The sequence below is a fragment of the Ornithorhynchus anatinus genome, chromosome 10 (assembly GCF_004115215.2).
Source record: "Ornithorhynchus anatinus isolate Pmale09 chromosome 10, mOrnAna1.pri.v4, whole genome shotgun sequence".
Lineage (NCBI taxonomy): Eukaryota > Metazoa > Chordata > Mammalia > Monotremata > Ornithorhynchidae > Ornithorhynchus > Ornithorhynchus anatinus.
In genome coordinates this window covers 22,638,303-22,653,241 of record NC_041737.1, presented here as the reverse complement: position 1 = coordinate 22,653,241, position 14,939 = coordinate 22,638,303, and the positions used below count along the sequence as shown (strand labels likewise).

The 14,939-nt window shown below is 43.0% G+C and overlaps 1 protein-coding gene across 1 annotated transcript in view; it reads left to right on the top strand.

The window, feature by feature from the left end:
* Positions 1-14,939, top strand: part of LOC120638649 — a 95,993-nt gene that overhangs the window by 22,175 nt on the left and 58,879 nt on the right. Inside the window, exon 2 of the mRNA XM_039913282.1 lies at positions 4,509-4,937. Within this exon, the coding sequence (XP_039769216.1) occupies positions 4,509-4,937 (429 nt within the window). The remainder of the gene's footprint in view (positions 1-4,508; positions 4,938-14,939) is intronic.

Genomic DNA, 14,939 nt, shown 5'->3' with positions numbered 1-14,939 from the left:
TCTCTTTACCTCAATTTCCTCTTCTGTAAAATGGGAATTCATACCCTGTCCTCCTTTCTACTTCTACCCTGAGCCCCATGTAGTATGAGAACAATGTCATTAATTGTCTGTGAGTCCATTGTTGGGTAGGAATTGTCTCTATCTGTTGCTGAACTGTACTTTCCAACCGCTTAATACAGTGCTCTGCACACGTAAGTGCTCAGTAAGTATGATTGAATCTAGTCCAGTGCCTAGAACAGTGCTTGACACTTTGACTATCAAAAAAAAAAAGTGGCAGAGCTGCGATTAGAAATAGGACTTCTGACTTCCAGGCCTGTACTCTTTTTCACTAGATCACACTGCATTCTATGACATTCAGAGCAATACAAAGAAGGGCATACTATATTTGGAGAAATCCAAAAGAGATGCAAGTTTTGAAACTCAGGTCACGATCCAGTTGATAGCTCTGTAAAGACCTCCCCCAGATTCTGGCTGAATTGGATTCCTAAACAAATGGCACAAGCCAAGATATTTAATCAACAGTATAAATGGAAAAGAATACTAAGAGAAAATACAAAGACCCAGATTTACAGAATGACATTCATGGGTACTGAGGTTTAAAGGCATAAAAGTAATTTACAGCATCACTCATTAGGCAAAGTGCATGAGAAGACTTGATGATTACTGCTGGATATCCAAGTAGCTGTTGTCTGAAGAAAGGAGGACTGTGTCCAACCTGATTAGCGTATACTTACCCCAGTGCTTAGTACAGTGCCTGGCACATAATAAGTGCTTAACTAATGCCGTTTTTTTTTAAAAGACATATTTAATCTGGGTACCAGGTGTAGAAGGGCCTAATAAATGTTTGAAAATCACTGAAATACAGGGGACCTGTTGGGAGAGCATGGGAGCCTAGAAACTAATTGACAGACATTAAATCAAGAGAAGGGATTGCTCTCCTGGAGCATAGTTTTTGCGGGGATACCAATAGACAGTTTAAGAAACAGCAGTAAGCCCTACAGACTACTGTTTCCTTGATCAACTTGTGAAATGTCTTTTAAGCCACAGTGAACACATGACTAGTACGTTAGAGTCAGGACTGTCTCTTCCAAAAATGAAGTGCTCTTTGCTTTTCATTCCTTTGTCTTTCCTCCCTCCTGACCACAACATATGGCTGTGTATAAAATCAAGTAGAACCTTCCATAGAGAAGCTAAAGGTTATATCTATCTCCTGTATATTTCAATCTTGATTTTATCAGTCATTTTCTTTGTGACTTTCATTAAGTTTGGTGGGGAGCCTTGTGGCATCTAGAATTTACTGAGCATCCCCAGCATTTAAGCTCTGGGAATGCTTAAAAAATATAAAAAAGATAGATTAAAGAGAAGAATAGGAATACTCATCAAGGGACTATGATTGATCTAATTGAAAATAAATTAGGGCTAGGCTGGGAGACCCAGGTGCTGAGGTAATTGTTTTAGTTAATTGAGTCAGCCATATTTTTCTTATGGGAAATTTTCAGTCAGGGCTCTCCAAGTGATACCGTTTGTGGGGTCACAGGTAAAAGCATTATCTTTTCTACCCGAAGCCATTGGATCCCATTGCTCTTTGGTCAAATTTAAAATCATTAATCTTTATCTCCCAGCAGGATTCCAAACTTGGGCTAGAGCTACCCTGTAAACAAAACTCTCTGACGTGGATGACATTTTTTACTTCCTCTGAAGTGTTTTCAAACTTTTTCATTCCAGTCCCTGAGTACTGGATTCATAAAGGAGTATCAAGAAAGGTTTGGGCTGTCACGTAGCAATTTATGGTTTGTTTAATCAATAATGCATTTCACATTTCAGGACGTTTGTGCCACAGACTGCATATATTTCTAATATACTTTAAACACTGATTTTCTTTAGGTGCTGGACACCTGCCAATTATTAAATAAGTTTACTTCTTGCTAAATAGTTAAGCCCCTTGTAAATATATCACTACTTTAACTTCTGGGTAAATCAGCTGAATGTGATAAATATAAATTTTTCTCTGTGAAATAGTTTACTTATAAAACTTTTTGAGGTGATATAAATGGAACTATAATAACTTTTGACTCAACATTTGTCCAAAATGTGATTTACTTTATTGTGAAAAGTCAGTAGTAAACAAACCTCTTGTGATTTTTGAAGATTCAGTGAGTTTATAAAATGAGACCTACATCCATAAGAAACAACCTAAAGTCTCAATCTCTTTCACAGGCTTCTCCTCCTCTACCTCCTACCCTCTAACTCTGGGAGTCCCTTAGTGCTCAGTCCTGGGTCTCCTAGTCTCCATCTACACCCAGTCCCTTGGAGAACCCATTTGCTTCTACAGTTTCAACTATGATCTCTAAAAGGCCAATTTCCACATCTACATTTCCAGCCCTGAACTCCCTCCTCTGCCAATTTTCTCCTATTTCCCCCTGCCTATAGAACATCTCTACCTAGGAATACTGCTGGCATCTTAAACTAAATATGTCCAAAACAGAACTCTTCATCTTTCCCCCCATCCCTCTATGACAAGTGCATTCCCCATCACTCTAAACAACACTCCTATATTTCATGTCTTCCCAGCCTATAACCTTGGCATTATCCCAAATCGGATCTCTCATTCAACCGAGGTAATCCACCCGTCACCAAATCCTGTTGGTTCTACCTTCACATTGCTAAAATTCACCCTTTCCTCTCCAACCAAACTGTTACTACTCTGATCAAAGGACTTACATCCCACTTTAACTCCTGCGTCAATTTCCTTGCTGACCTTAGAGTTGGGATTGCCTCTTGGCTCCCTACTCCAGTCCTCACTTCACTCTGTTTTCTAAGAAGTGTTCAGTCTCTGTTTTCGCACTCCTCCAGAATCTCCAGTGGCTGGTCATCCACCTCCACATCAAACTCTTTATCATAGACTTTAAAGCACTTCATCACCTTGCCCTCTCCCATCTTACCAGGTTGATATCCTACTAGATCCCAAGAAGCACAGTTTGCTCCTTTAATGCCAACCTACTCACTGTATGTTGATCTCATCTATCTTGCTGCTGATCCCTTGCCCACAACCTCTCTTTGGACTGGAACATCGTTCCCCTTCATATATGCCAGATCACCCCTCTCCCCAACTTTAAATCCTATTAAAATCACTTCTCTTCAAAGAGGTCTTTCCCAGCAGAGTCCTCTTTTTTTCCTGTACTCCCTCTTCCTCTTCCCTCTTCCTCTTAGGCATCACCTACACATTTGGAACTGTAATCTTTAAGCACACCCTCAAGTCCCACAGCACTTCTATGCATATCAAAAATGTATTTTAATGTCTGTCTCTCCTGCTACACTGTAAGCTCCGATGGACAGGGAACATATCTACCAACTCTGTTGTACTGTGCTCTCCCAAGTGCTTAGAACAGTGCTTTGCACACAGCAAGTGCTCAATATAAATACCTTTGAAGGGAGTCAGATGTTGTGGGTTCCAATGTTGGCTCCGCCACTTATGAATGATGGCATTTGTTAAATGCTTACTATGTGCCAGGCACTTACTGCACTGTACTAAGCACTGGGGTGGATACAAGCAACACATGTTGGACACAGTCTCTGTCCCACAAGGGGCTCACAGTCTCCATCCCTAGAGAAGTGACTTGACCACGGTCACCCAGCAGACAAATGGCAGAGCCAGGATAAGAACCGGTGACCTTTTGACTCCTGAACCCCTGCTCTATCCACTACACCAGGCTGCACTCTAATCTGCACACGTATCAGCTGTGTGACTCTGTGACTTAACAGAGAAGCAGCGTGGCTCAGTGGAAAGAGCCCGGGCTTGGGAGTCAAGAGACCGTGGTTTCTAATCCCACCTCCACCACTTGTCAGCTGTGTGACTGTGGGCAAGTCACTTAACTTCTCTGTGCCTCAGTTACCTCATCTGTAAAATGGGTTTTCAGACTGTGAGCCCCTCGTGACAACCTGATGACCCTATATCTCCCCCAGGGCTTAGAGCAGTGTTCTGCACATAGTAAGTGCTTAACAAATACCAACATTATTATTATTCTTAAATTGGTGATGGAGACGGTGAGCCTCACGTGGGACAACCTGATGACCCCGTATCTCCCCCAGCGCTTAGAACAGTGCTCTGCACACAGGAAGAGCTTAACAAGTACCAACATTATTATTATTCTTAAACTGGGGATGAAGACGGTGAGCCTCACGTGGGACAACCTGATGACCCTGTATCTCCCCCAGCGCTTAGAACAGTGCTCTGCACATAGTAAGCGCTTAACAAATACCACCATTATTATTCTTAAATTGGGGATGAAGACGGTGAGCCTCACGTGGGGCAACCTGATGACCCTGCATCTCGCCCAGAGCTTAGAGCAGTGCTCGGCCCAGAGTAAGCGCTTAACAAATACCAACATCATCATCAACAGCGCTTGGCATAGTCAAGGCTCAACAAATACGGTCCTTGCTGCCGAGAGATGGGCGGAGCTTGGCGGGGCGGGGTTTGAGGCCGGTGGCCGTGCCCTCTCCCTGGAGAGGACGGCGGGTGGCTGGAGCGGCGCGGAGGTGCAGCCGGTCCTGCGCTGCCTGGTCTGCTGCGGGCATCACCGGGCCGGCGGAGAAGGAGCCTCCTCGGCATCAGCCGGCCGGGGACACCCTCCGGAGCTGCTCAGGCGCCTCCGCCCGGGAGGGCGGCCCCGATCCGGCTCGTCCAGAGCGTCTTCGCCAGGAGGGAGCCCTGACTGCTGCCCCGGCCGGCCTGGACACCATGGGGCGGCGGCTCCCCGGCCCGGGCCTCCCTCCCCGCCCCTTCTTTGCCCTCCTCCACCTCCCGCTGCTGCTCCGGCCGACCCTCCTCTCCGCGGTCCCTAACGGCGACCCTGGGCAGAGCTGCGAACAAGTTCGGAAACTTTTCCAGCTGCGGCAGTTGGGGTGGTCCGGAGGTCCGCCGGAGGCTCCCAGGGCAGGTAAAGACCCCCACAGGACCGGACCCCACAGGCGAGGGCAGGGCGAGGGCTCCGCTGCTGGGTGGGCGGCCGCTGGGTTTGGTTCGCTCTGGCTTGGGCAGGACTGGTCTTTTATCCTCTACCCGAGGATCGGTCACCCTAGAGACCCCGCCTCTGCTTCAATCTCCCCTGCCACCACCGCTTCGGGAAGGGACCCTTCCGACCCAACCCCGGTTACCTTGGATCCGCCCCAGCGCTTAGAACAGTGCTCGGCACGTAGTAAGCTCTTAACGAAAACCGTGAGAAATCTCAAGGTTAGTCGTCTCTTCTCAATAATCGAGGAAGGGGATGGTAGGGGAACCAAGTAATCAATCAACGATAGGGATTGAGTGTTTACCATCTATGGAGAGCATTGTGCTCAGACGCTATCTGCTCAGATTATCTGCTGCTCCACACCTCCGGACCCAAGCGAATAGCGATTTGCAGAAGACCTCAGGGTCGTCGAGGACGCTGTATTATATTGTGCTGCTGAATTGTACTTTCCTAGCGCTTAGTACAGTGTTCTGCCAGAGTACACTCAGTAACTATGACTGAATGAATGAATGAATTACGCGGTTCACTTTCCAGATTCCCCCTTTAGCCCAGGTGAGTTTAGTGTCTCAGGCGAAGTGATTGGAATGGGGCATCCCTTCGAGGAACCATTTCCTCAGTGCTTCCAGGAAAAAATGTACATAGTAAGCTTCATCCTCTGAATGTTTAAACACCCCGACGAGGCACCCGTACTCCCCATGCTTGGATAGGTTGGGGAGAGGAGGTGATAGAGATAAGAGCAGTGTGCTTTTTAAACCCCGGGAAGATGAGAGAGATGAACCCACAGCTTGCCGGCTGCTGGAACCTTGAGGGCACTGTCCACTCTTGCTCCCACTAACCCTGGAAAAGAATTGTTAACACTAATGTAGATAAAAAATCTTCCTCTCTGCAACCCAATCGACCTCCCGGCCTCCCACACACACACCCCATTTCCACCGCTAGAGTCACTCAAGGGATTCCTCTGTCAGAGTCTACCTCCTTTCCACCCTATTGTCTTAAAAAAATTTCCAGATAGCAGAGATGGAGTACAATTGGTTTCGACATAGGAATTAGTGAAAAAGGCTGGAACAGGGATGGGCTGGGCAGGAAAGGGATCGGTCAGTCAGTCGTATTTTGTAAGTGCTTTTGGTGTGCTCAGCACTGTACTAAGTGCTTGGGAGTGTACAATATAACACTAAATGGCACATTCCCTGCCCGAAATGAACTTGCAGTCTGGAGGGAGAGACTGGAAAGAATGGAGAAGACTATCACTGTTGGAATTCAATTCTATTTTTGACTTTTTGTTTAATGGTATTTAAGCACTTATTATGTGCCCAGCACTGTTCTCCTTAAGACAGGCTCCATCATGGGGCGACTCACGTATGGCCAAGAAGAATAGATACTACTCAGCCTGTGAACTCCCGTTACAATCGTCTCTCTCTTTAAAGATATGCATGCCTCTTGTTTGGGGCTGTGTAGCCAAAGCATAAAGGAAAGTTGTGTAGTTTTGTGTGTAAGAGCACAGTACTAAACGTTGAGAGGATACAGTGCCACAATTAGCGGACAACTTCCCAACTCGTTCTGGGCAGGGAGCATTTCTGCTAATTCTATCATACTATCCCAAGTGCTCTACACACATAGTAAGAGCTCAATATGATTGACTGATATCCAACCCTTCTAGAAAACTAGCCTAAAAATCTCCTTCCTCGAATTGCCCAGGGGAGACCTTAATTTTAGTCAATCTTGGGTTGTGAAAATTGTTTCATGACCCAACGTGTTGCTCAGAGCTACCTCCTGTGGATTAGGGAATCTCACAGAGGAGCCAATCAGGAGTTTCCCGACAAAGTGCAATAATATTGGTAACTTTCCCCTGGTTGTTTCTTCCCTGACCGTCCCAGCTGTTCCTTTCACTATGTCTCTACTTTTCATTTTCCATCTCTGAGTTGAAATCAGTGGTCTTTCCCTTCTGGGTGCTTCTCAACTCACATTAAAACTATTCTAAGCATGTAGAAGATTGTGCAAATTAACAGCCAAAGCTCTCAAAGCTGTGGTGGTGTCCCTGGGACAGGGAGAGCAGTAGCCCTGCCTTTCAATTCAGAGCTTTCTCCACTTATTCTAATTCCTGCTCTGAACCAGGGAGGCACTAACCCAACTTCCCATTTTGACCACAGGAATAAAGGAAACCCTCAATAAGAGGTAAAGTACAACCTGTATTTGTGTGTAAAAGCCCTTCATGATTGAAATGGACCCCCCTTCTCAAAGAACACCATTTTGAATGGGGAGGCATGAAAAGGTGTCATCAATCTTTGGATACCTTCAAAATACATGCTTCAAAATACACATAGCCAATTCTGCCAGAACATCTATTTTCATTATGCTTTGGATAGAATGTTTCCGTAGAATTAGGGAACTGTCTTCCAGCAACTTTTGTTTGGATACTGTGTGGCGTTGGAAGAAACACTTTTGTACATGTAGGTGAAATTGAAAATGGCATGAGTTCTACAATTTTCTAGAATGCGAGGTTCTTCAAGAACACCATTTCCATGTAATGGGAGAGCTGACTCTCTTTTTAAAATTGCCATGAGTGAATGCAGTGTATTCCCTCCAACTACCATAGCTACTCCCCTTTTGTTCAAGTCAACAATGTGGAAGTTGCCAGAAGGATGCATTTAATTGAGGGTAAAGATGATGGAAGAGTCATGACAGAACCATGTAAAGTGACTGGGAAAACTACTACCCAGTTGGTGTTTTAGGGGGGAGCCATGGATGTTAGCCAAATACCTCTCTAATAATATGATTAGAAGAAATGCTAAACTCCTTTTGACAGTGGCAATTCAGATGGATTCTCACGAGAAAGCTTTGTGCTGAATTAAAATCACCTAATACAAAGCCACAGGCACATGGGAATGTTTGCGACCTAATTTTAAGTATGATTAGCTGGTAAATTGACCATGCATGTTTTCTCTTAGGACAAGAGAAGGTGAAACGTTTTCTTTAGCAACTACAGTGGCTTTTTGTTTTCCTTTTCAGAAACCCTTTCTCATTCCATTTTAATGAAAACAAAGTCCATTTGTTTTTGCTATCTTTTCCCTCTGTGTTTCCCCCCACCTAAGAAAAATAAAATATTTGAGAGGATTCCTTGCCTTCGGTGGGGTCTAGGGTAGAGCAACTCTTGACTGTATCTGCTTAGTAAAACCTCTATGTATCAAAAGCTTATTATCCTAGCACTGAGCTCCACACAAGGTAGGCTCATTCAGATTACTTACTTTGAAATATGATATTATTTTACTGTATTCTGTAATTTCAAAAAGTCTTTCCATAATTTCAAATAAGTTCAGGGAAAATATATCCAAAGACATTCTTTTTATTAAGCGTTTTTTTTTCTCCACAACACATGAACCTTGGGACATTTATCTTCATTATTATTTATTGCTACTTGTATAGAAGAAAATGCCTTATTTCATTTCCTTAAGAACAATTGTTGTTTAATTTAGAAAACAAATTCTGATTTATCTTTTTTAGATCTCAACTTTTCATTTCTTGAAAGGTATATTTTCATCTCACAGCTTTTTCTTCACCCATTAATGGTTAATCACTGAGTTATATTGCCTTAAAAATAGACTCTAAAGAGCATCAAAGTACCTAATAGACAGTAGGGGGTGAGAAAGTGTTGTGCACTCAAGACTATTTTCCCCGACAATTAGCAGATCAACTGATACCAGTGGTTGTTTGTCTATCACTCCAGCATGCACAAAGAAGATAACTTCAATCATTTTAAATTCAAGGATGTCAGAGGATCCAAAATCTCTGAAATCATTTAAATGTTGAAAACCACCGTAAATTGGCATGCTTTTATACTCCCCTCCACTTAATATATGGGATTGTTCTAGGATGTTGGGACAAGAATTTAGAGTAGAGAATCAATCAATCATATTTGAGTTCTTATCCTGTGCAAAGCACTGTACTAAGTGCTTGGGAGAATACAATATAACAGAGTTGGTAGACACATTCCCTGTCCACATAGAACTCACAGTCTATGACCCTGATTAGAGCAGAGGATTCTAAGATATTTTTATTTCTGGTGCCAAAGAATGCTTCAAAGTTCCCTTTGCTATTCTGGGGTCCTCTCTGATATAGACATTTCAGTATTACAGCATTTCTTTTTGGAAAGATAATATAAGACTAAGTTTCTTTTAAAGACACTTTTCTATTTTAGTAATGTATCCACTATGCTTTCATTATTTTCAGTTGGCAGGTGCTAATGCTTTTTTTTGGGGGGGTCATATTTTGGTTTTGCTTCATGGCTTTCTAGGGAAAGGAAGTGTATAGCTTAAATATGTTTAAGCTATATATATATATGTATATATATATATAGATATATTTAAGGGTTAGGTGGAAGATGGGGCCTGGCGGTTCTTTATGAGACTTCAAGGAGCAACAATGGAACAATTTGAGGGAACATTCTAACTTGGACTCACATCCCCCTTCCTTTTTATTTTCCTGTTGATTCCAGGACCACATGAGGAAGGATAATTATAATAATAACTGTAGTATTTACGGGCTTTACTATGTGCCAAGCACTGTACTAAGCTCTGGGACAGATCAACATAACTAAGTCTAATGAGGCTCACAAAGTATGTAGGAGGGAGAACAGGTATTGAATCCCTATTGTGCAGATGAGAGAATTGAGGCACAGAGAAGGTAAGTGACTTGCCCAAGGTCACACCAGATAAGTGGTGGAACCAATATTAGAACCCAGGTCCTCCGACTCAAAGGTTCGCTCTTTCCCTGAGATGATGCTGCTTCTAAATCTTAAATCTAGGTGCCTGGAATTGGCAGCAGTGGTGTTTGGAGTAGAGGATTTGTCACACTGAAGTTATTCAGATGTATGGCCATGTTAAGACAAATCTGTCGACACCTAGTTTCCAATAAACAAGAAAAATAAAGGAATGCATTCTACCTTTCCTTCCAATTTTCCAAAATGACATTAGTTGGATTGCAATAATTCAGACTATTCAGATGTGTTAAAAATTGCCCCCCCCACCGTCTTTTCTTCTCTCTCTTCTCTGCTTTCAGTCTCTATTCAGAGTTTTTTCCACTCACTAGTTGTCAGCCTTCCAGGGCCTTTGGGCCACCCTCCTCCCTCCACCCCCTCCCCTTTTTCAGTTCCTATCATTTCGCTTGGTGCTCTGGCCCCAGGCCAGATCAACTCATTTACGTTATTCTCCCTTCTTCTCTCCAATCCCTCTTGCTGCTGGCTCAGTGAAGGCTCTCTTCCCTCTGCCCCTCCCCACTCCCTGCTGCCAGTGCAGAGAGAGGATTTGGCATAAGCGCTTCCATTTAGTAACCAGTTTGCTCTGGATTAAATGGTGTGTCTCACAATTTTGTATTTCTGAACCCTCATGTCCTGAATAGTTTAGTGATCTCCTTTTTTCTTCAGAGCATAAATCAGTCATTCCAGTCTCGTGCACTGGAGTAGCAAGAGTTAGCTGGTTTCACTTTTCAATTAGATTGTTTCTGATTACTTACAACAATGAGGATTTGCAGATAATGTTTTTAGGGTCTGAGGTAAAAGCATTTAGGTGCTTTTAAAATATTCAAATAGTTTCTTAAATGGTTTCCTCCCTTCCTACCCCCAGTGCTTAATCTAGTTCATGTAACAGACCCTTGAGAGCTCCTATTGTCTTCCTAGTTCCAGGGTTCGAAAAGGGCCACACTGGGTTTATAATTGGGCCCCCAGGCTCAAACACAGTTTGGAATCATTAGTAGGAGGAGCAGCAGCAACTTCCAAGGCTCTGGATGGTAGAAGCAGTCAGAAAAGGAACAGAAATGGGGCAGTGGCTGAAGAGGACCCAAAGCCAGAGTAAGAAGAAGTGGAGTAGTAGTAGTCATTCAGGATGTGTTGGGGTTTAGAGCAGGACAATGGGAGAAACAGCTCCTCTGTAAGTAAGCTCTTTATGGGCAGGGAACATGTCTGCTACTTCTGTTGTGCTCTCCCAAGCACTTAGTACAGTGCTCTACACATAGTAAGCACTCAGGCCATCCTTTTTCCTCCAAAGGTGCCAGCGGACAGCTCCAAGATCAGTGTGCCTCCCAGCGTTTTGTCCCGGTTCTAGGACTATGATGGGACCTGGCTCACATCCCATCCACAGCTCCAGGACTGTGTCAGGGCCTTGCTAGTCCATTGCTGGCTTGGGAGACAGATGTCCCCATTATGGCTCTCATCCTTGGCTTGTGGATCGCCACTACTCCTTAATGTCTTTCCTCACCTACCACTTTCCATCAAATCAGTCCTAAGGCACTCTCCCAAGTGCTTAGTACAGTGCTTTGCACACAGTAAGCACTCAGTAAATACAATTGAATGAATGAGGAAAAGATGTAGATGCCTTTTTTTTTTTAAAAAAAAAAAACACTACACAGTCCTATCCCTCTCCCTGTTTCTCATTTTCACTCATCTCCCAAGTCTTCCTTCTTTCTCGATCCTGTCCTCTCTGAGTCTTTGTCTTTGGTTGGATCCCTGGGACACTCTCAGTGCATTCCTGAATGCTCTTCTGGGGTATCTGGATGCAGTTTCTGGGTGGCTCTCACCTTCTCACCTGATGGTTACCCCACCAGAGGGTGTGGCCCCTCGATGCGCCTACTGTATATACCTGACAGGAGGATGCATATGACATCACATGTGTTCTGCTGGGCACACTATATAATGTTATGAAAGCATGGGTTCTATATTCCAGAAGAATGTGAATTTCAGATGATCTGTAGCATTTCTCCAGAGGATGCCAAGAGCCCTCCACTTCCTCCAGAGCTTCTGCATTCCCTTACTAGGTCAGTGTGAAGTTTGGTGCAGCGTCTGAGCCGCGTAGGGATGCTCAGTGTCAAAAATGATAAAGAAGATGTAAAATCAGTGGTATTCGAGTGATTACTGTGTGCAAAACACAGTACTAAGCACTAGTGAGAGTATATAAAAGTAAAGAGACACACTCCCTGTTCACAATGAGATTACAGTATCAGAACCAGACCAGGGAAAGGCAGCTGACAAATAGATTACTTGGTGTAAAACAGGTCACTGGGCACCCATCACCAGCCCAAAGTCCAATCTCTGGAAAGTGAAAAGTTGGCTCCATAGTGACAATGAACTTTCATACTTGTAGGGGTGTTGATTTTCATACAGGGATTATTCTGGCTATAACTTTATATCAAAGTCACATATTTGGCATAGTGATATGTTTCTGTGCCTATGTATCCAAATGAAGGACTAGGAGTCACTACTTTTTTTTAATACGTGTGATTTGTTTTCTGTTAAAATTGGAGAGGGAAGAATGTGTGGAAGAGTAATTGCTATCACAGTGTACGTTTAATTCATGCTCATATAAGTATGTAATTTGGTTGTTCTGGGTGAGTAGTTTCAATAAAGTACCAAAATATAACATTTTGATTTAATTGGGCCATAATACCCACTCCATTCTATAACTTTAATATAATTACAATTTGATGTGGTGAGAAGATTATTGTTCCATATGTCCAAGTTTCTTAACATAGGGAAAGTTTATAAATGCAATCATTTATGAAGCAAATACTATCGACTGATCAGCCTTCAAATTTGATACCCAACAAAGTGCTCTCTGATATCCTGGTTTCATTTTGAACTTCAGTGCCAAGACAATAGCTAAGATGATAAATTCTGGTAATAGATTCTAGTAGTTGTGGCCTATGTGATTATAACTGTGATACTTTTTAAGTGCTTACCCTTTGTCAAGCACTCTTCTAAGCACTGGGGCAGCTACAAAATAATGAGGTTGGCCATAGTCCCTGTCCCACATGGGGTTCACAGTCTAAGCAGGTAGGCTTCAGTCCCTAATATGGCTTTAGGCATCTAGTAATCAATCACCTATTTGAGTGCTTACTCTCTGCCCAGCACTGAAATAAGTGCTTTGAAAAGTACAAGATAGTCATAAATGTAAACCTGTCCACAAGAAGTATCACCATTACTGTTATTAGTAGTAGTAATAGTAGTAGTAATTACAGCTTTATTATCAACAGCCAAAACATTTTGAATAAATTTACCAGGGAATTATGTGAGTCTTCACAGAGAAAGAAACTAGATGATGCAGATTTTATTTTATATTTTATAAATATTGTATATTTGTTTAAAAATTTAGAAACCTGTCTTTGTGTGAAATATAAGTAGAGTAGCCAGAAAGGGACAGAACTGGCTGTCTGGATACCTCTCTATCTTTCTGTGTAAAACTGACTCTTCAGCTGAACAAACCTGGAAGACTGCTAGTGTGCTCTCTCTTCATATTCCCTCTCTCTATCTCTGTTTGAATGAAAAGAGATCACACTAGCTGTCTTCTATATATATATATATATATATATATATATATATATATATAAACATACACAAAGATATATTATTATTGTGGTATTTAAGTGTAAACTGTGTGCCAAGCACTGAACTAACATGCTAGAGTAGATACAAGATAATCAGGTCACACATGAGGCTCACTTTCTAAATAGGAAGAGAACATTTTGCAGATGAGGGAATTTAGGCACAGAGAAGTTGAGTGACTTGCCCAAGATCACACAGCAGGTAAGTGGCAGAGGCAGGATTAGAACCTAGGTCCTCTGGTTGCCAGGCCCATGCTCTTTTCACTAGGCTACAGTGTTTCAAAGCTATATCTACACATGCATATCCATCAACGCCACTCTTTCTAGATCTCAACTCACTCGCTCTCCTGAGAGGTAGACTGTGTCCAATCTGATTACCTTGTATCTTCCCCAGCACTTAGTGTCTGCACATAGTAAGCACTTAGTAATACCATTATATAAAAAAGAGAGAGAGAGAGAGGAGTCTCTGTCCTTGCTCTGGATTCTCCTGCCTCCATCTCCTAGCTCATTTGGTTTCCCCAGCTTGGAACCCCTTTCCTTCCCAAATCCAACAGACCACAGCCCACTCCATAATCTAGTTCTCCAAATCCCACCTCCTCCAACAAGCTTTCCCTGATTAATTCCCAAGTCATGAAACCCACCAGCCAACTTCATTCATTCATTCATTCATTCAGTTGTATTTATTGAACACTTACTGTGTCCAGAGCACTGTAGTAAGCATCTGGGAGAGTAGAATACAACAATAAACAAACCCATACCCTACCCACAACAGACTTACAGTCTAGACAGGAGAAGAGACAGGCATATAAATAAATGAATTACTGTGATGTACATAAGTGCTGTGGGGCTGGGAGGGAAGGAAGAACAAAGGGAGCAAGTTGGGTTGATGCAGAAGGAAGTGGGAGAAGATGAAAGGGCAGCTTAGCCTGGGAAGGTGTCTTGCAGGAGATGTGGCTTCAATAAAACTTTGAAGGCGTGAGAGTTATTGTCTGTCAGATTTGAGGAGGAAGGGCGTTCCAGGCCAGAGATAACAGGAGGGCTTGGCAGTGAGAGAGACAAGATCGAGGCACAGTGAGTATGTTATCATTAGAGAAGCAAAGTGTGGGCTGGGTTACGGTAGGAGAGTAGCAGGTGATATAGGAGGGGCAAGGTGATTGTGTGCTTTGAAGCCAGTGGTGAAGAGTTTTTGTTTGAGGCAGAGATGGATGAGTAACCACTGGAGTTTTTTGAGAAGTGAGGAAGCGTCCTGTAGCACTCACGTATACTCATCCTCAGCCACTTTTGTAGATCTGATCATTCACTTATTTTGATAACTTCATGTGTAAATCATTCATTTGTCTCCCTTGTAAGAGTATATATTCACTGTGGGCAGATATGTCACTTCTTTGTTTTCCTCAAATCCTTAGTACAGAACATGACACCCAGGGGGTGCTCAGTAAATACTATTACCACTACAGCATGCCCCCTTCAGCAGTAGCCCTTATCTGCTTTTAAAGCCTCTGTTAACTCATTTCCACCATACAAATCATGATACATTGGAGCCTCCACTAATGATAGATGAGACTC